General features: G+C 36.7%; 1 protein-coding gene across 2 annotated transcripts in view; it reads left to right on the top strand.

Moving 5' to 3' along the window:
- PGR (progesterone receptor) overlaps positions 1 to 22,262 on the top strand; it is an 88,879-nt gene that overhangs the window by 65,900 nt on the left and 717 nt on the right. The window contains exons 4-7 of one of the 2 annotated variants that reach the window (XM_003780784.2): positions 1,460 to 1,765; positions 11,284 to 11,428; positions 12,889 to 13,019; positions 19,712 to 19,869. In XM_003780784.2, the coding sequence (XP_003780832.1) occupies positions 1,460 to 1,765; positions 11,284 to 11,428; positions 12,889 to 13,019; positions 19,712 to 19,869 (740 nt within the window). The remainder of the gene's footprint in view (positions 1 to 1,459; positions 1,766 to 11,283; positions 11,429 to 12,888; positions 13,020 to 19,711; positions 19,870 to 22,262) is intronic. The other variant, XM_003780785.2, reaches the window with a different exon arrangement.

The raw sequence follows: 22,262 nt of genomic DNA, 5'->3' as shown, positions 1-22,262 counted from the left end.
GGTTGAGCTATAGGCGCCGAGCCAGAATGGCGTTTCTTATAAAGAAAAAAATAGCAGGTGTTGGTATGGATGTGGTGAAAGGGAACACAGACACTGTCAATGGGAATGTAAATTAGTACAACCTCAATGAAGATGAGTATGGAAATTTCTCAAAGAACTAAAAGTAGACCTACTATTTGATCTTGCAGTCCCCTCGCTGGGTGTAGCTACTCAGAAGAAAATAAATCATTACATCAAAAAGATATCTGCACTTATGTTTATTACAGCTCAGTTCATAATTACAAAGATATGGAATCAGCCTACATGCCCATCAACACATATAGCATGGAGCACTACACAGTGATAGAAAAGGAATGAGATAATGTCTTTAGAAGCAGCTTGAATAGAAGAGCTGGAGGCCATTATCCTAAGTGAAATAACCCATTAACAAAAAAAAAAAAAATGCCACATGGTCTCACTTGTAAGTGGGAGCTAACCCATGGCCACACAGGACACAGAGTGTGCAGTAATGGATCCTGGAGTCTCAAAATGGGGGAGAAAAAAAGGGGATGAGGGAAAAATATCAGTGGGCACAAGGTAACCTGTTTGGGTGACCGGTACACCAAAAGCCCAAACTCCACCACTACACAGTATATGTGGAATTCAACTTATATCCCCTACATTTATTAAAATGGAAGGAAAGGGACTTTAGCTCCTTCATGTTTACATGGATAGAGCTGGAACATATTCTACTTAGCAAAGTATCTCAAGTATCCAATGTACTCAGCCCTACTAGGAAACTAGTTTATAGCTTTCACACAAAAGCTGTAGCCCAGGTATAGCCCAAGAGTATGGAGATGGGGGAGAGGGAGGGGAGAGGAGGGGAGAGGAGGGGGGAGGATGGGTGGAGGGAGGGTGATTGGCAGGACCACACCTATGGTCCATCTTACAAGGGTACATGTGAATCTTTCTAAATGCAGAGTATAAGTGTCTTAACACAATAACTAAGAAAATGCCATGAAAACTATGTTAACCAGTTTGGTAAAAATATTTCAAATTGTATATAAAACCAGCACACTATACCCCATGACTGCATTAATGTACACAGCTATGATTTAATAAAAAAAATGGAACAGAAAGGGAAAGAAAAAAATAAAGGTTAGAAACAAATGGAAAAGACTATTGAGCAATACTGTTCTTCACCTCTACTACAAGCTCTCAGTCTTCTCATGGCTGTCTTCTCCTACAAAGTCCCATAGCCCCCTGCTAAACACTGGGAAGATTACCCACCATCCACCAACCCAGTGAATGGTGATGTAATTAATTATTTAATCCAAGTCTAAGATATTTTTATCTATTTTATTTCACTTTATTAGATTGTTGCTAAAATCTACGATGTTATGACTATAATGCTTAAGAAAAATAATATTCTGCTGGGAGTCTTAGTTCATATATATTTATACTCTTTTCTTTTCTATAGGTCGCAAGTTTAAAAAGTTCAATAAAGTCAGAGTTATGAGATCACTAGATGCTGTTGCTCTCCAACAGCCAGTGGGCCTTGCCAGTGAAAGCCAAGCCCTGACCCAGAGGATCACTTTCTCACCAAATCAAGAATTACAGTTGATCCCAACACTGATCAACCTATTAATGAGCATTGAGCCGGATGTGATCTATGCAGGACATGACAACACAAAGCCAGACACTTCCAGTTCTTTGCTGACAAGTCTTAATCAACTAGGCGAGAGGCAACTTCTTTCAGTAGTCAAGTGGTCTAAGTCATTGCCAGGTAATAATAATTTATATATAACAGCATGTAATAAAATGTACCATTTTTTTTGTTGTAGTAGATTGTTAAATAAAAGTCTGTACAATAAATTAACTAAAATGTGATATATATGCTATATTATAATAGCATGTTAGCATATGCTGTAGCAGGTCAAAATATTTGTCTAGGACCCTAATATGTGCTATGGAAATATAAAAGAAGTCGAGGACACAGTGTGACACAGTCGTGACACACTGATGAGTCATGAATTCCATATGGTGTCATCAGTTAAGAAACAGCGTGAGTTGATGTGTTCACCCAGAGATACCAGGGTAGCTCAGAGAAAGACAAGTTGATAATTTAAAAAAAAATGTCTAATTCAGTCTAAACCCCACTTTAACCAACTTAAATTGGTTGAAAATAAAACTGAATGTATCAACTCACATAACAAACCAAAATGGTATTCAGGGTACAGTGAGGTGACACAAAAGTCAGTTGAGAAAATAAAATCTCTAAACATATATAAATAATTTAGACATAGAGAGATGAACTTCCAGTTACTATTTACTCTAATTTGTTACCTAAACAAAGGGGAAAAAACTTGGATTTTATCATCATGAAAGGATGTAGGTTACTTTATCAACTATTTTTGCTCAGCAGAGTTCTGTTGGAGCCAAGTGGTTGAAAGAATTACAAGGCTGAAATTCTCACTTGGTTAATTAAATCTTAGACTCCACAGCCAGGAGAATATATGTGGAGCCATTGCTTGTGGAGGTGTTAATGCCATGATTAGAAATATAACTTTTTAAAAGAAATTGCATTCTCTTCATACAAATAAAATCTTTATACTGCTTTGGAACAATTTATTTTTCCAATATTTGATCAGGAATTAAACATATTGTGTTCTTTTAGTCTCCAAGAAAATTCAATAGCTTTTCTAATAAAAAGAATTTCTTCCCAATTTACCTTAATATATTTCTCTGTTATTAAATCTACCTGAAAGTTTTGGAATACAATAGATGAATCATTATTGAAAATTCAGTTACATGAAATAGAAAAAGAAATAGAATCCTTTTTGTTGAATCTTCTTAAAAATATATATTGTACAAAGTTAATAAATTTCAGTATGCTAGGGAAATGAAGTAATTTTATAGGAAAATAAAAATGCTTAGGTTCTTATTAACTTCATTCATACTGAAAGGCCTTGGATGGTATTATTTTTTTTCTCAAAAATCCTGAATGTCTAAAACTTACTGTAAAGTAGTTATTTGGTAGATCTTTGTTAAATATAAATATCAGTGTTTAAAATTATGAGTGTTTAAACATGTGTTTAATTTTGTTAATTTTTCTCTTATTTAGAAAGGATACTTTATTTGATTTTTGTTGATACAGTTCATATTCCCTTTGTTTGCATTTTGGAGGTTATTTACTGTTTAAAAATATTCTCACTTAGCTAACAAAGTTAAAAAATAACAAGTTACTACTTTAAAAGATAATGTATTTACTTTTAATAAAAGGTAAATGAAATTTCTAAGTTGAAGCAATGACCTATTGGGATTTTTGACCACACACAAACACGAAAAAGAATGAGAGGAAATTTTTATGTTGAACTTGGTGGCAACTGTTTTAATGTAGCAAACTATAATTTACATATTGTGAATCAGGATGATACAATGCCAGATTACACAGACTGTTTCTATCAAGTATAAATAGGGAAGCATTGAGATCATCAAAGTATTGTGTGCCTGTGGGCTTTTTAAATCATAGTTGCATGGCCTACATTTTGGGAGCAGGACCACTCAAGGGATGATGAAAACAGTCAGCGAACTGGAGTGGCTGCATTCGCTTCTGAGAAGGACTCACAGGGCCACTTGTTACACAGTCATCTAGGGTCATTAGCTAACTAAAACTCATTTCAGTTGACCTGAAATAAGGTTACCATTTTTATTCACTGACTTTCACAATAAATATCTATTGCATACCTGCTGTCTGTAAAACCTAACAATTAAACAGTGGGTTTAGAAAGAAAGGGGAGCCACAGGTCTGGGCTCATGCTATTAATCCACTCTGGTGCAGCACATCTAGCCTATGGTCATCACTTTGCATGTCAAAGAAGTTTATTTTATTCTTTCCCTCATGGGTAGCAAGACTAATAAGTCTGTGGAAGATGGACTTTTGTTAAATGAGTCTTACTAATAGCCAGAATGTCAGTTTGCTCATTTATTGTGCAAAATTATATATATGTGTGTGTGTGTGTGTGTATACGTGTATATATATATGTGTCTGTATATATGTATACACACAGGTATAGACATACACACATGCTACTAGGAAAACATGTTGATAGATCAGGTAATTCTTTGAAAATACAAAACAGTGTTTAGGGATGTCCTTTAAGAGCAGATGCAGAATGATCATCACAGCAAAGGTGACAGCCCCCAGGCATGTATCTGCAGGTGCCCAGAGGATTCCTGTGGCCTCACTGGGGCTTCCTCATGTCTTATTTTTCTCTTCTCTTCTATTATCTTGGACTTATTACAATAATTGCAGCTTATCTTACATCTCCCCAGTAATACTGCAGATTAGAGCATTTTCTTTTTTTTTTTTTGTTTTTGTTTTTGTTTTTGTTTTTTTTTTGAGACAGAGCCTCAAGCTGTCCCCCTGGGTAGAGTGCCGTGGCATTACAGCTCACAGCAACCTCCAACTCCTGGGCTCAAGCGAGTCTCCTGCCTCCGCCTCCCAAGTAGCTGGGACCACAGGCGCCCGCCACAACGCCCGGCTATTTTTTGGTTGCAGCCGTCATTGTTGTTTGGCGGGTCCGGGTTGGGGATTTGAACCCGCCACCTTAGGTGTACGTGGCTGGCGCCTTAGCCGGTTGAGCTATAGGCGCCGAGCCGAGCATTTTCCTTAAAAGAGACTTGTAAGATGCACCAGTCTCCAAACCATCTCTTTGGATGAGGTGCCTATGACATTTAGTATCTATAGGTGAATGATTTTACATTGACTGTTGTCTATAGCTTCAGAGGTAGTATTTTCTTATTTTAATCATAGAGCCACACATATTTGAAAATTTTGTTAAATGAACAAGACATGTTCCCTCTATTAAGGAATTTTCAATCCAATGGGAGAGAGAAGAACACAACTACAGCATTCTGTGGAAGTGACATAAAATACAGGTATAAAGAGAGTGGGGACAGAAGAACACTTTTGGCTTAAGGATCTAGAGAAGGCATTAGAAGAAGGGCGTCAGTTAAACTGAACCTTGAAGGGGAAGCAAGAGTTTGATAAATCATGATAAGAAAAGAAAACATTCCAGATAGAAGGAAGAATGTGGCTAAAATGAGAAATGCACCAAGTCTGTTGGTGAATCCGAGTGTGAGACAGTGGTTCCTAGTCTTTTCAAGTTGAGGGTCGTTCAGTAACGTGAAGACAGTTATCATACACTCACAGCACAGGACTAAAGCTGCTATTGAGAAAGCATATGTCTGTGGTTCCTCAGACATAGTGCAGTGAGTGCTGGCCACGGGGGGTCATCACCCAAATGTTAGGAAATCACTGACATGTTTACATCTCAAAGAGTAAATATAGAAGTGTGAGTTATGGGCTGATCAAGGAAGGTCTTAAAAGTCAAGGTACATTTCAGAAATTTCATTAGTAAGTACTGATTATTTAATTAATAAGTGCTGATTCTCAATTCAGTTTCACCTTTAAATAGTTTCCATCCTGTCAGTACATGGGAGCAGAGGTGAAGTAACAGAGGGAAACACTTTCTTTTTATAAATTTTACCTTGATAATTAACATAGTGAGAAAGCTATCCAGGTCAGTACTTGACACTGTTAAGCCGTACAGTTTTGAGTCCTTGCCCTATTTCTTAATTTCAGTTATCTAAGTACATGCAAATATTAGTGTCACCAGACTGGACAGGACTTTGCCTAATTTTCTGGCTTTGTAGCATGCCAAGATGACTTTTGAGTCAGTCACAGTTATTGTATCTGTGACAAAGATCTTTTTTCTTCCCAAATCAAAAGAGTGAATCAAATTACTGCCCCCTCCAAAATAAAAAAACTGATGAAAATAGCCTACTAGGAGTAAAGATGGGCCTTAATAATGCTTTTGTGGAAATGTTTTCAAAAATTATTTTTCTAAGGAACACCCTTTCCCACTGAAATACCTTTCTAATGTCAACAAAATTTTAAGAGTTGTCAAATCACACGAATATTTTCAGCTTTTCACATGTTTCACATGTCTCTGGAACTTTGGGCAGAGCGATCATTTCATGATGACACTCTTGCTTTGGCATAGTCACTGCCCTTCTGGGTAGACACGTTTCTCTCAACCTACACATTTTCTGACTCATTTATGGATTTGCTCCTCCACCACGTAGTGATTTGGGCATGTCCTGGTTTCTATTCCTTCATCGCGCTGAGGAGCACATTCACTGTCTTATCATTAATATCACTGTACTCCTAGGACTCCTCAAAACATGGTGTCTGCCCAGACCCTCTCCTGAACTAAGGGACAACACATTTCAACTGCTTATTACACCTCTTACAGGCTGGACTTCCAACTCAACGCGACCTTCGCTCCATAACCTAAAACCTCACCTAGAATCTTCAGTACCAGCCTTGGCTCAGTTTCTCTTTCACACCTGGTCCAATTAGCCGCCAGCTCCACCTGTTAAACTTCAGCGTTCATTATCCACCTGCTTCTGTTCCTACTGTCCCGACTTAGGTTGGTCCTCACATGTGTGTTGTGGCTTCCTAATTCTATTACCGCCAGTTTCCCACAGCCTCTGTTCTGCTCCCAAAATCACCATTCTAAAATAATCATAATCAATCTTAGTTTTTCCTTTTTCCTTCAGAGCGAAGTCCAAACTCCCAAGCCTTGTTATCCAAGGCCTTTCTGGGATCTGACCCCTGAATTTGCAATGTTATCTCCCATCATTCCTTTTCAAGCAGCTCCCAGGTTTAGTTCCCAAAATGCTGTCTGCTCAATTTCTTGTCTCTCTCTCTCTCTCTCTCTTTTTTTTTTTTTTTGCCTATATTGTTTTCCCTGCCTGGAGGCTCTTCTCTTCTCCCACATGTTGCCAGAGCTTGCCCCTGACTTAGCCTTCAGGGAAGATCTGAAGATCCCTTGTCCGTGTTCCTGGGAAGATCTCTCTGAGCCTTCTCAGATGGGCTGAGAAATACATTCCTCTCCACGTCCCCCTTGCGCTGGCCAGCTGTGGCTCTGTCTCCCTGAGTTATAATTATGTTCTACTTTTCTATCTATCTCATCAGACTCTAAGTGGGAAAGGCAGAAACAGCATCTTTCTAACTCTTAGACTTAGCTGTGAGCATAGTGCTCCTCCCAAATGATTGCTTAAGGAATATTTATGGATTAAATTACAAAAAAGGAACTGTACAACTTTAAATAGTTGGACATTAAGTTCTTATTGACCATAAGTCTTCAGATGTATGTTAGGGTCACACTCACTGTGGAAGGATCTTTGAGGACCTCAGTGCTCCTACTTCTGAATGAAAGTTTCTATTTTGTGGCAGAAGGTGCTGCAATATTAACTCTCTGCCATTGTGGATTAGCTGTTTTTATTGCCTATTTTTTATGGAATCACAACTTCTGTATTTTTACCAGAACTCTGGAAGTAAGATCCAAGAACTGAGAACTGAGTCAGTGGTACAGGCTTTACTGTGTACTTTCTTTTAATTTTTTTTAATCATTAGGAATTGGACACCTTGTGACAGGGCTTTTGTCAGGCATTATCAGGTCAAGTCACTTAAAAGGAAAGAGTGTGTTTTCTTTTAACACTGGTTAAACACAATTAGAGGTCATCCATCACTTCTCTATGGGAAGGTTTTCATTTTGATCATCATCTCAAATGTCCTAAGTTTACCTGATCATTATCATCGTTGGGAATTTGAGCTCAGTGTTCCCGTCTTTGTTTCAGTATAAAGTAATGAATGATATTACAGTTAATAGAGAAAAAATTGAACTTCTTTACCAGGCATGTTCAAGTCAATTTAACATTGTACATTTAACAGAGATTAGCCCTGTAAAAGGTAAAGTAAATAAAAGTTATTTGTCTGAGTTCTAGTCCATTCTATTAAATGCAAATACACCTTCTGCTATAAATATTGGTAACTAGATGAGTTTTCATTTATTATGTTGTCCTTATATTGTACTATGATACAAATGATCCTTTGTTTCTAGTCATTAATAACCTTGGAATGCAAAACCAAAGATAGCAGCAAAGGACAGAAACAAAATATAAGAGTAAGATGAAGTGAAAATGTAAATCTAAATGTGGTAAAATCTGAAAGTGAAAAAATATAGCCTAGGTGGGTCAAATGTTTAAGCATTCTGAAATTCTTTAGAACATTATAAAATTAACCAAGAAAGATAAAGAAAGTAATAAATATATTCCTGAAGGTTACAGTGAACAACCTGTTAATGTTTAGTACATTTGATTAATAAAACCTAGTTTTCTGTGAGCCTGTCATTCATATTACAGGAAATAATTTCTTCAATATAACAACATGTATGAAATATATACTCTGGTAGAGTCTAGGAGGAACACTCAACCTGTCGTTTGAATTTTATTGCCATTAGTAACATTTATGTTTTAGTTATATAATTTCTATAATATTAAAAAATGCTTCCTGACATTTATATTTGCTCTCCTTTGTTTTAATATTAGATGCTTCCCATCAGACTGACATGTGGCTTTCATGTAGCCATTGCTCCAGTGAGCAGTTCTGTTACAGGTTCTAGTGGTAGACTATTAATAAACATTGGCAAAGTGCTCTGTAATGTGTATAATTATCTAGTTGAGTCTTTTAGAAACTCATTGAATTAGTTATCACTGTCTTTGTGATTTTACCTGTGAAGAACTTTAGATTTAGTCATATTAAATGTTTTTCCCTAAATGGTAAAGTCAGGACTGGAACTTGGACCTTTTCTCTCAAACTCCTTCTAATTTATTAAGAAAGATCAGCAATTGGAAGGTTTTATATGTACTGCCAAAATCCTACTTTTCAGAAGTCAAGAAAATTAATTGTTCTTTTATCAAATGATTTTAAATTTCATCAAAGAATTATTCATTTATTTTCACAAAGCCAATTATTCAATTTACAAGAAGCAGTTATATATTAGATTTATTATGTGAGGATTCGTAATTTGTTTAAAGAGTTAGTGCAGACATTTATTTGAAGATGCATTTAAGTCATATGAAAATTTTTTTAATTATGAAAATTGCATACCAAAAATTATTTGGCTGGTTATTTACAGAGTTATTCTTTACCTGAGTAAATTAGGATTCTTGGATGCAAGCAATAAAAGACAACTATGTTAATTATAAAAACAAACCATAACATCCTCTGGCTATCAAAAACAGAAGTTTGCTGGAAGGACTCCAGGGATTCACTGAACAAAAGCTGCAGTGAGCTTAGAAAATGGGCGGAAACTAAGGCGTCCCTGAAGGGCCAATAAACAAACCTCAGAGTCCACCCTGGGATCCCGTTATCATTGGGCACCACCTCCCTCAAGAATAAATAACCATATCTTTGTCTGTGCTTTACTATTTTCTGATTTGAATCCCTGGTGGTGTGTATCCCAGAGCCCAAACCTAGGCCTCAAGCCCAGAGAAGGAAAGGTTTTCTTGGTGGGGACCTGGGGAGGTGGGGAAAATGAACGGATGGGGAAGGGGAACTATCCACACAGGGAAAGAAACGGAGGGAGGAAGGGGGAAGGCAGGAGGGACTCTGAAGAACACCCTTCTCCAAAAAAGCAAAAGAACAGGTAAATGGTCACTGTGGCATCGCCCATTATGGCTACACACTAGAGTCCCTGCGAGGTTGAAGGCTCTGAGACGAGGACGACGTTCTGTTCGCTATGCACAGGAAGCGGGACCGTCTGCGTGAATGGAGAGAGCCTCCTCCCTTTCTGCTACTACCTTGGGATGATTAATGTGGCCAGAAAATAAATCCCTGCTGTCCTCAGTGCCTCATGAATTAAGTTTTGCTTTGGTTTTACTCTTGAAATAGATTATTTGTAAGCAGAGTTCACTAGATTTCTGGTGAAAACAGATGTTTTCTAAATAGTTATGGAAAATGATTCACATTCCCACAAAACACCGTTTTTCTCTGTACCTCTAATAAAAGGTTCCATCTGCTTTCATTGTTTCCACTACACTCAGAAACAAGTAACTTCCACGTACGTGTTTCTATCCCAGGAATCTCCCATACTTCTACTTCAGGTGTCCCACTGCTTCTGGTATTCCCGGAGCTCCCAAATCATGTACAGAACTTACTGCTTCCTCCTGACCCTGTTTCTCCTGACCCCTTTCTCGGCTTCTGCTGCTCAAGCAAACAGATTGAAAACCATGTTTTCAACTCCTTCCTCTCCCCACCCACACATGCCCAGCTGACCAGCCTCCGCCGCATTCCCTGCTGTCCATCCCAGTGTGTCCACCACTTCAGGCCGTTCTCTGGCACCTGGCCTTCTGCAGTAGCTCCCCGTTCTTCTCCCTAATTCCAGATTTATCCTCCTGAACCCTGTTCATAGACACCAGGCGTCTGTGGGCCGCACGGCCATTGCGCCTTATTACCAGACCTTCCACTGTCTGACCGCAGACACATCTTTGCCTCTCCCTCATTGAAGATCTTCAGTGCTGAGCTGGAGATCTTTCCCCCAGAATTAGTAAGAAATGGAAAGTACATTTGTGATGTCTAAGCCAAGATTCACTGGCCCTTTCCCTGCCATTCTCCATCTGCCAATGCCAGAATGTGGCTTACAGAGCAGGACAGGCCAAAGTACACACACACACACACACACACACACACACACACACACTCCCCAAACCTCTGAAGCCACACGGACATTGAAAACAAGCTTAGATTAAGGTCTGAAGAACAAAAGTGACCTGAAAACTGCGGGCTCTACCTAAGACATAATTAAGGGTGGTTAAGGGAAAATTAGATAGATATAGCACAATTGAAAGCAGTGGTTATTACAAAGTAAAACCCAGTGTATGTTTAAACCCTGAAGAACTGAGATTCAGCTGACTGATTATATCCTGCCAGGCGGCATCTCTCTTCTAAAGCATTTTCCTCCCACCTACCTGGTGCACTCCCTCCAAGCTTCTCTGTCACAACACTCACGGGCTCCTCTCTTGTTGAGTTGTGAGCTCCGCGTGAGTCTCAGATTGAGTCGTCTTCATCTCGGAGCCCCTGCGTTCTAACCCAGTGCCTCACACACAAATGGTTCTCCTTATAAATGAGTGTTGCACAAAAGAGTGATGGACGATGGATTCCATTAGCACATTCTCAGAAATGCTAAATCACAGCAGCTCATTTTAAATGACAGTAGCTGCCCTTTTTTCATTTTTTAGACTGTAATATTAATATTTCCTGATTTTAGTGTAAAATATATAGAAACAGAAATATCATATCACCCTACTCACATCTATTTTGAAATTTCTATGTACTTTGAATATTTTTAGTATCGATTTTGTGATCATCTTCCTTTTAAATTTGTTTCACAGGTTTCCGAAACTTACATATTGACGACCAGATAACTCTCATCCAGTACTCCTGGATGAGCCTGATGGTGTTCGGGCTGGGGTGGAGGTCCTACAAGAACGCCAGCGGGCAGATGCTGTATTTTGCACCTGATCTAATACTAAATGAGTAAGTAGTAGCTTTTGCTGTTCTTGTTTTTATCATAGGTGTATGTGTAGGTTAACTTTGAAATTTACATTTCAATAGATGATCACAGACTTAGCATCCTAAATAATAAAATTCTCCCGAATGGCTTCTCAGAAGTACCTAAAAATACGTGTTGTGACCAAATATGTCAATTTCCTTTATTATATTTAAATAGCTTAATTAATGAATGAATGTTTATTAATTAATTTTAATTAATAAAACTGTATTATTTTATCAGTAATTTGATATTTGAAGCCTCTTGTTTCAATATAGTAGTTGTCACAAACATAATTTTTTAAACTTCAAAAATGTATCAAGACAAATATGGAAAGATTAAAATTAAATATTTATCAGATTTCAATTTCATACATTGGTACTATTGTCTATAATGAAATAAATGAGAAATATTTTTGCTTGAAAGTATTGATTTACCTTCAAAAAGCAAAAATATCTTTCTTCCCACAAGATATATTAGACTGATAATTTATTTTAAAAATTGAAAGATGAAAATGTCAATTTGCTTTATTATATTTAAGCAGTGGCAATTAATTTTCCACATGTAAACTTCAACTGAATAAAAATATTTTCATGGTATTATTTATACTGTCCTAATGGTGAATGCTAACTTAGAAGAATGTAACCTAATAACATATACACATGTAAGTCTTTACAGCTTACAGATAATTTTCATGTTTCATTATGTTTTATCCAACAATCCTTTGAAATAGGTAAGGAATCAGCATCTTTCATTTCACAATTCAGAAAACTGAGGCTCGGAAGAATTTTATATAAGACTTAATCTTATCTCTTCTGAGTCAGAATCTAGTTTCACTATTCTTATTAGCTTTGTTTGGCTAAAATGAACATTATAACACAACACATGGTTGAGAAAATGCCTTAAATAAATTTCCTACACCTTCAGCTTTTGTGTCAGTTATTTAATGCTTGCTATGGCAGCATTCTCTTTTGTTCTTTTCTGTATCACCATATATTTTTCCAGAGAAGTAAGTTTCTATGAACTGAATCAGTTCTCCCTTGTGTGTATGTTTTTACAAAAAAAAATTAATAACTAAATAAAGCATTTCGGAGCATCCGTCATCTCCACATTTTCTACTCAGATAACTCTGCTCTCCTTTCTTGGTTTAGGCATTTAAGGTGTGATAATAAAAGTGAGAAATAATATTAAGGTTAGTATGTGTATTTAACATAATTTTCTAACTTTAAAATTTCTTAACCTCAAACATTCAGTGTGATGTAAGAGCTTTTAGAAGATGTTAAAAATTCCAAACATTAAATGTATGTATTAAAAGTGATAGTCAGAGTCAGTGATACGCAAGGTAGTCAGCAAAGTCCATGTCCCCTGACAAATTACATAGACTGGCTGAGACACCACGGTTTTCTTTCCTGTTGCCCTTTCTTTTGTGTGTTGTGTGTGGTCCAAGACAGCGGATGAAAGAATCATCATTCTATTCGTTGTGCCTTACCATGTGGCAGATCCCACAGGAGTTCGTCAAGCTGCAAGTGAGCCAGGAGGAGTTCCTCTGTATGAAAGTCCTGCTGCTTCTTAATACAAGTGAGTGGATTCAAGTGACTTCATACAAGATATTTAGTTTCATAATTCACTAGGAAAGTCTCAAACAATAATATGATTATGTAATTATATACATTAGAGACCTTAGATTATATAGGAGAAATACCCAATATGTTGCCATAGTCATTAATAAAATTACTTGATTTTTTTTTTACCTACTAAATACTATGTCATTCTAACACAGCCTGGTCAATTTCTTTTTTTATTTTGAAAAAATATGGTCTATCTAACAAGGATACAAGTGAACTTTTCTAGAACTAGAGTATAAATGTTTTAACACAATAAATAAATGACACAAAGTCTATGTTAACCAGTTTGATGAAAATATTTTAAATTGTATATGAAAACACTACACTGTACCCCATGTTTGCATTGATGTATACAGCTATCATTTAATTAAAAAAAAGGAAAAAAAGAAAAAAATATGATATGTTATTGATTAAATGACTTTTTCGTATTCACCTAATTCAGCATTATAAACTATAGTCATGTGCCACACAATGATATTTTGGTCAACAATGGGCTGTATTTACCATGGTGGTCCCATAAGATTTTATGGAGCTGAAAATTTCCTAACACCTAGTGACGTTATAGCTTTAGTGACTTCACAACGCAATGCATTGCTCCTGTGTTTGTGTTGACTCTGGTGTGAACAAGCCCACCGAGCTGCATATAAAAGTCCTATCAAAGTATAGCACATACAGTTGTCTAAGCTTAACACGTGATAATGGTAACAAACAGCCATTACTGATTTATGTATTCACTTTTTCAATCATTATTTTAGAGTGTGCTACTTTAACTTATTAAAAAAAAAAAAAAAGAAAGGACTGTAAAACAGCCATAGGCCAGTCCTTCAGGAGGTATCCAGAAGAAGGGTCGCTGTGTGTGTGTCACCGCCCCTGAAGACCTTCCTGGGGAACAGGACAGCAATACAGATGATCCCAGCCCTGTGCAGGATTAGACTAAGGAGTCCTCATCTTACTTTTTAACAAAAAATGTTTAAAAAGTGAAAGAACAAACATTAAAAATAGAAAAAGGTCTTATAGAATAGGATGTAAAGAAAGAAAATATTTCTGTACAGCTATATGTGTTTGCATTTTAAGCTAATTGTTATTACGAAATAATTAAAGAGTTAAAAAAAATTAAAGAGTCTATAAAATAAAAAAGGTACAGTAAGCTAAAGTTAATTTATTATTGAAGAAAGAAAAATAATTTTTATAAATATAGTGTATCCTAAATGTACGGTATGAGTAACTGCCAGACCTGCGAGCTCCATTTATGGTAAGTTTTATGCTACATTTTCACTGTACCTTGACTATGTTTAGATATGTTTAGGTACACAAATACTTGCCATTGTGCTACAATTGCCTGTGCTATTCAGTACAGAAACATGTGCACAGAGTTGTAGCCTAGGAGCAAACTAGCACAAGGGTGAAAACCACACACTTCTCAGAATGTATCCTCATCATGATCCAATCCAAGCCTGCAGTTAGCATTGCATAAACAGAAACAAACTGTGCTTCCCTCACAAAGAGAGTCTCTATATAAAATTCATAATTTTGTTTGGAACTATTCTTGTTATTTCATAACAGGCTGTTTAACACATAACTATAGAGATTACTAGTAGCTTAATGCAGTCACAGTATACTTATCACCCACAAACATAGTCCAGTAGGTTAGCAAGAAAAATTCGGCTCCTTCCATCCAGTGGTGCCACCCTTTCCTAACACCGTAGAGTCCCCACTGGATATGACTAGAAGTGAGCACTGGGTAAGAGAAGGCTTGGGGGCAAGACTTGAAACTACCATGAATCACGTCTAGTCATGTTCCATGACCCACCTTAGTTGCAAGAGATGCTGGGAAGTGCACCCTACCTGTATGCCCAGAAGAAAAAGGAGGTGACTTGTTATAAAAACATAGCATTGGTCACCAGAATTGGACAGGCAAATAGCCCTTTTTTGTGCTCTTTTTGTGCATAATCAGATTCAGCACTCACATGTACAAACTGATGCTTACTTAGAGTGATTTACAAGAGAACCATGGGGACTTAAGACCTTGGGTCAACAGTGAGCCCAGGATCTTTCTGAGAAGCATCTTTGCAGGAACTTCTTTTTAGTGATACAAATCTCAAATGGCTGGGGGTTGCACGTCAAGAGGAAAGGCAGGAGAACTAAATTCTTAAAATGGAAGGCTTCTTCATTGATCTTTGCAAAAGTCAGGGACCAATACAGGCTCTGAGGAGCCATAGCTCATTCCCAACCCTTGGGAAACCCTATTTGGAGAAGGATTTACAGTCTGATTTTGTGAAAGAGCATAGTGTAGACAAAGAGTATTGGTATGGGACTGGCCAAGAAAGTCAACTGGAATAAATTTAATAATGCAGTAATTTCTACTCTGCTTTGTTTGATGGTAATTCATCCTGTAGTCATTATGTCACAGATAGCCTTAGATCTTCCAAATTAGACTATATTCTTAACATAGCTCTGTATTTATGACTGGGCTACATTATGCTGGGGGCTAACAACCCCCATATGTCCAGTGCAGATCAACAGGGAGGCTCTATACATTGTTATCACTCAGAAACCCAAGAGAATAGAGACTGTATTTTGACTCACACTGCCACAGTCATGAGAGCAGTGGTAAAGAAAGAAAGTGAGGCACTATGACTTCTTTTTTTGTTTGTTTGCTTTTTTTTAGAGACAGAGTTTCACTTTGTTATCCTCTGTAGAGTGCTGTGGCATCACAGCTCACAGCAACCTCCAACCCCTGGGCTTAGGCAATTCTCTTGCCTCAACCTCCCGAGTAGCTGGGACTATAGGCACCCACCACAACATCTGGCTATTTTTTGTTGCAGTTTGGCCGGGGGCCAGGTTTGAACCTGCCACCCTCAGTATATGGAGCTGGTGCCCTACCCACCGAGCCACAGGCGCTGCCCCAAATTCTATGACTTCTTACTGACATACCATGGGGAGCAAGATTCTTGGCCACTTGCCATTTTTTTTTCTTTTGTTTTGAGATAGACTCTCACTTTGTTGCCCTGGGTAGAGTGCCATGGCATCCTAACTCACCACAACCTCCAACTCTTCCACTCAATCTTCTTGCCTCAGCCTCCTAAGTAGTTGCAACTATGGGTGCCTGCCACACCTGGCTAGTTTTTCTATTCTTTAAGTAGAAACAAGGTCTCACTCTTGCTAGGACTGGTCTTGAACTCCTGAGGTTAAGCAATCCACTCATCTCTGACTCCCAGAATACTAGGATTACAGATGTGAGCCACTGTATCCGGCCTTCCACAAATTCTAATCCAAATTCTAATAAGATTTGGGAAAAGAGGGTGAATTTGGCAAAGCTATTGAAAATTTATCTTTAAATCTACAGGGATAAGTAAATGAGCATTATAAAAATGTGTGGGGAATTAGAAAGCAACAATAATTAATACAGCATAGGAGAAGAATGAATAACATGGAATGTTAGTCAAGTCAGTAAGTATATTTGGAATTTAAATGCTATAGTGGAAACACCACAAGTCAATAAATAAACATTATTGAAAAAAATAATTTTATATTTGGAGAAAATCAGTTTGAATATTTAACAAAAATTATATCCCAAAATAAATAACAAATAATTGAGCTAAATGTAAACACTCAAATAATGAACAAGAAGAAATATAATTTATTTTCAAATCTAAAACAGGACATATCTTTTAAAAATAAATGTTAGAGTGAATTTGCAAAGAAAATATGATGATTTGATAGTTATAAAGTCAATCCTTTCGTTTTCCATAAAAAATACAGATCTCCAGGAATACATGTGAGGATGAGGACTCACATTTAGCATCATACCCTCCTAAATTACAGAAAAATCTCAGTAAAGGGCTTTACTAAAAAAAATTAAAGAAAATAATTTTATACTCATGTTAAGAATGAAGATGTAGGGATTGACTTTGAACCATAAAGAAAGTTGTGAAGGTTTGAAATAACTGTTATGTGAAGTAACCAGAGAAAAGAGATTCTGGAAATACGTATGCTCTATATTATAGACGTACATAGAGGAGCCTTCAATTGAGCAAAAATCACATGTTGCTAAAATTAACATTAAAAGTCCCCTTTATATTCAGAATCCGACTGAGCTCTTAAAAACTCAAAACCAAAGAATTAACTATTGTTTTTTGCAAGTTTGTATCTGTGGCTTTATTTTTTATTTTTTTAAGAGTAATAGAAGACAAGGTCTGGTTGGTGTTCAGGGGATGAATATGGGTTTACAAAGTGTTATTTTTTTATCTCTATTTTCTAAAATACAGCAATATTGAAATTAGGTCAGTTAGCCCCAGAGTGGCCCCTATGTGCAAGTGAAAAGTAGAGTTGCATGTCTGTTCAGTATAAATCAAAAGCTAGAAATGATTAGGGTTAGTGAGGCAGGCGTGTCCCAAGACCTAGGCCACAAGCTTGGCCTTTGAGCCAAAACCGCTAGCCAAGCTGTGAATGCAAAGGAAAAGTTCCTGAAGGAAATTAAAAGTGCTGCTCCAGGAACACACAAATGGTGAGAAAGCAGAGCCTTCTTGCAGATATGGAGAAGGTGTTAGTGGTCTGGATAGAAGATCAACCAACCACAACATTTCCTTAAACCAAAGCCTAATACAGAGCGAGGCCTTAACTCATTTCAATTCTGTGAATGCAGAGAGAGCCAAGGAGGCTGCAAAGGAAAAGTCTGAAGCTAGCAGAGGTGGGTTCACAAGGTTCAGGGAAAGAAACCATTTCCATAACATAAAGGGCAAGATGAAGTAGCAAGTGCTCGTTTAGAAGCTGCAGTAAGTTTTCCAGAAGACCTAGCCAAGAACATAGATAAAGGTAGCTACACTACACAACATATTTTTAATGTAGAAGAAACACTGTTAGAAAGAACCTGCCAATCTAGGTGGAGAGAACTCAGTGCCTGGCTTCAAATCTTTAAAGGACAAGCTGACAATGCCATTCGGTGCTAATGCAGCTGGTGACTTAAGTTGAAGCCAATGTTCATTGACTATTCCAGAAATCCTAGGGCCCTTAAGAATTATGCTAAATCTATTCTGCCTGTGCTCTATAAATGGAACATCAAAGTCTAGATGCCAGCACATCTGTTTACAGTATGATTTACTGAACACTTTAATACTGCTGTTGAGACCTACTGCTCAGAAAAAAGGAAAAAGAGATGCCTTCCAAAATATATTGCTTACGGAAAATGTACCTAGTCATTACTACCCAAGAGCTCTTATGGAGATGTGCAAGGAAACTGATGTGGTCTTCATACCTTTGATGCATCTATAACCTGTGCATCAAAGAATAATCTTTAACTTTTAAGTCTTATGATTTAAGAAATAAATTTTATAAGGTATATAGATAGTGTTTGATGGATCTGGGCAAACTAAGTTGAAACCTTCTGGAAAGGATTCACCACTCTAGATTTCATTAAGAATATTTATGGGAGGAGGTCAGGTGTCAAGAGTAAGAGTTTGGGAGAAGTTGCTTCCAACTCTCACAAATGACTTGGAGGGTCTCAAGACTTCAGGAGGAAATCACTGCAGTTATGCTGGAAATAGCAAGAGAGAACTAGAATTAGAAGTGGAGCCCGAAGATGTAGCTGAATTGCTGTAATCTCATGATTAAACTTGAAGGGATAAGGAGTTGCTTTTTATAGACAAGCAAAGAAAGTGGTTTCTTGACATGAAATCTTCTGATGAAGATGCTGTGAACACTGTTGAAATGACTGTAAAGGGTTTAGACTATTCCATTAACATAATTGTAAAGCAGCAGCAGATTTTGGAAAGATTAGCTCCAATTTTGAAAGAAGTTAAACTATGGATAAAATGCTTTCAAACAGCATCACATGCTATTTCTACAAACTCTTTCATAAAAGAAAGACTCAATATAGCAAACTTCATTGATGTTTTAAGAAATTGCCACAGCCACCCCAATCTTCAGCACAACCATCACTCTGATCAGTCAACAGCCATCAACATCAAGGTAAGACCTTCCACCAGCAAAAAGATTATGACTCACTGAAGGCTCAGATGATTGTCATCACTGTTTAATCAATAAACTATTTTTAAGTTAAGGTATGTATATTGCTTCTTTAGACATAATACTATTGCATGCTTAATACACTCTATTATACTGTAAACATAACCTTCATATGCACTCAGAAATAAACGAGTTCACGTGAGTTTGCTTTATTGCAATATTCACTTCATGGTGGTGGTCTAGAGCCAAACCCACAATATCTCCAAGGTATGCCTATATAATTAAGTGGCTGGATATAAAATAAATATTTAAATATTAATGGCTTTCTCCCATATCAGCAGGAAGGCATTAGAAAAATTTAATGAAGCAATGTTTATTTTACAATAAAAGGATAAATTACCTAGGAATAATCTTAATTAGAAATACTTGAGATTATGTGTAGACAAAACTTTACAGAGACATCCAAGTTATTTGTCAAGAAAGGAAAGAAAATGACCCAAATTATAGGTAGCCATAAACGAAATCAAAGTAAGTAATATGTTGGAGCTATTGATAGCTCTATCTCTGTCCTGTTAAGGTGCTTTTATCAAAGAAATGGTTATATAGCTCAGAAATTTGTATTATCAGATGTGAGTGTCATCTTTTTAAACATAACCGTCACTGGTAATTACCTTCTTACAGTTCCCTTGGAAGGACTAAGGAGTCAAAATCAGTTTGAAGAGATGAGGTCAAGCTACATTAGAGAGCTCATCAAGGCAATCGGTTTGAGGCAAAAAGGAGTCGTGTCTAGCTCACAGCGTTTCTATCAACTTACAAAGCTTCTTGATAACTTGCATGATGTAAGTATTTATTTTTCCAGATTATTCAGGATTATTCTATGAATTTCTATAACTTTTTAAATGTTACATTTAAATTCTATGTTGTATATTTCCTCAAATTCTTATGTTTACTTGTGCTTATTTAAAAGAGTGTAACACACTGCTCAGAATGTATATTATGCTTTGTTCAGTGGACATCACCCACATATTCCTTTATAAGTATTTGTCTACTCTGAGGGTAATTGAATGGCTGATAGGAATTATGATACGTTATCCTCAATATTTTCCAAAATATTTTTTCCTTAAATTATAAAAGACACTATAGATCTTATAAAAGTAAAAGTGTGTATGTGGAAAATAAGACCAAAGTATTTTGGTTGGAATTATAAATAACATTGCTGATGGATGGCAATTAGGCAAAATATAGCCAAAGTCAAACTTCTCAAGTTTCTGTTTTTTAGGATTTATCTTAATTAAGCAAGAATGTAATATATATATGCACATACACATTTATGTACAAGTATATTCACCCCAACAGAAGAAAAAACAACACTAGAAATGCCCAACACCAGAACTGGTTTAATGAGAGTCTATGTGGTTTGTCAAGACATAGCAATGTAAGATTTTATTGCTATTATGTTTGGAGTCACGTTAAAATGACAGTCAAGGCATAAAAATGCTATCCAGTCACCAGGTCAATTTACTTCTGAATATGTGCAGAGAACAGTGATTATAAGCTGTTTGAGTAAAGTTTCTAAAATGGGAAGCAGAAAGCAAAATAAACAGAAAGAAAGTGACTCGAAGGAAAAACAGAAGAAAACGCCTAAGATCCTCAGAGAAATAAGAATGACAGCATGTCCATAAAATGAGATAGAAAACATTAAAAAATAAGCATTTAGCAAGAAAATACTTTTATGTAATCAAATATATAAAAGCATAAGTTAAAAATTCAATAAAAGGGCTGAAATATTAAAGAAACTCTCAGGAAAAGAGTAATAAAAATATAAAAACATGGAAATTAGAAAGAAGGGATAGTAAATTTAATATCCAAATTGTATCACCTTCCAGTTAGGAGGAATTTCCAAGGAATGAATGGGAAACTCAAGGAGAAAAATTACGTAAGAAATTAAAGAAGAGTTTCTGGAGGTGAAAGATTTGTGTTTTCTCACTGTAAGGGTCCAGTGTACACACTGCACTATTTACCCAAGGCACATCATTGCAAAATTTCAGCATGTCAGAAATGAAGAGAATATCCTGAAATATGAAATGAAAAAAGAAACAAGTCACACACAAGGTGTCAGGATTCAGAATGATGTCATGCTTGATCACAACACCAGAAGCCAGAGGACAGTGGAGCAATGCCATCAGAACACTGATGGAAAAGACAATCTTCAAAGCATTGATACCCAAACAAATCATCCAACAAGTAGGATGGCACCATAAAAGTATTTTCAAACATGCAAGGTCTCAGAGAGTTTGCCTCCAATACAAATTTTCACAAGAACTACTGCAGGGTGTCTCCCAGCAAAACTGGGGAGCCAACCCAAGAGAGATGCAAAGTGATGTCCCGACACAGCAACAGCAGAGCAGTGAGTCATCTAGACTGGAGCAGTAGATCCAGGGGAAAGTGGAACTGAGCGATTACTAGCAACTGTGACCAGAACAAGGGATTTTATCATCCTGTCGGAGAATTTGATGATGGCTTTGTGACAAGCATAGAGGAAACAAAGCAAACACAAGGCAAAATAAAACAAAGTTATTTTCACAAAATAGAAACAAGTTATAAGAAAGGAAATGGGATCCAGCAGAAAACAATAAAAATCTTTGTAATATAAATGCTGGATATATATTAACTCAAAATTAATTTGTAACTGTGTAGAGGATGGGGAGAATTCTGTGAGTGGTTGAGAAGTGAGGTGTCTAGTATAACAGAGCAAAGTCCTCTTTTTCCATAGTAGAAACTCAGTCAATAATAGCAAGATTGGAAAATAAACATCAGCAGAACCACAGTGATGAGTACCAAGACCCAGTCTGAGCTAGTCAAAAGCAGCTGTGTCCAGGGAGCTGGAGTCCAGATGGGAAGAAGTGTACTGGGGACCTGCTGAGGTCTGTTGCCGCCACTGCTACTGCTGTCTTTGTTTATATAAATCTCGTAGTACTCTTTGACTTTTCAGTGAATATACATGAAAATTATTGAAAATGAAAATTAGATTAAAATGAATTATGTTAGATTATTGCCATGGGAAGACTCAATGTATTCTGTGTAACACTAGGCAGATTACCATTATAAAATAATTGCATTTTGAAAATAAATATGTGTGTAATACTGAGTGTATACTTAAGTGTGTCTGTATACATTTATAAAAAGAAAAGAAAAACTTGTACCCCAAAATGTTCAGTCAGGTGTTCCTGTG

The sequence above is a fragment of the Otolemur garnettii genome, unplaced genomic scaffold (assembly GCF_000181295.1).
Source record: "Otolemur garnettii isolate 467f Iridium unplaced genomic scaffold, OtoGar3 scaffold00001, whole genome shotgun sequence".
Taxonomy (NCBI): Eukaryota; Metazoa; Chordata; class Mammalia; order Primates; family Galagidae; genus Otolemur; species Otolemur garnettii.
Note: the sequence above shows the minus strand (reverse complement) of the source record. Positions and strands in the feature narration are given on the sequence as shown.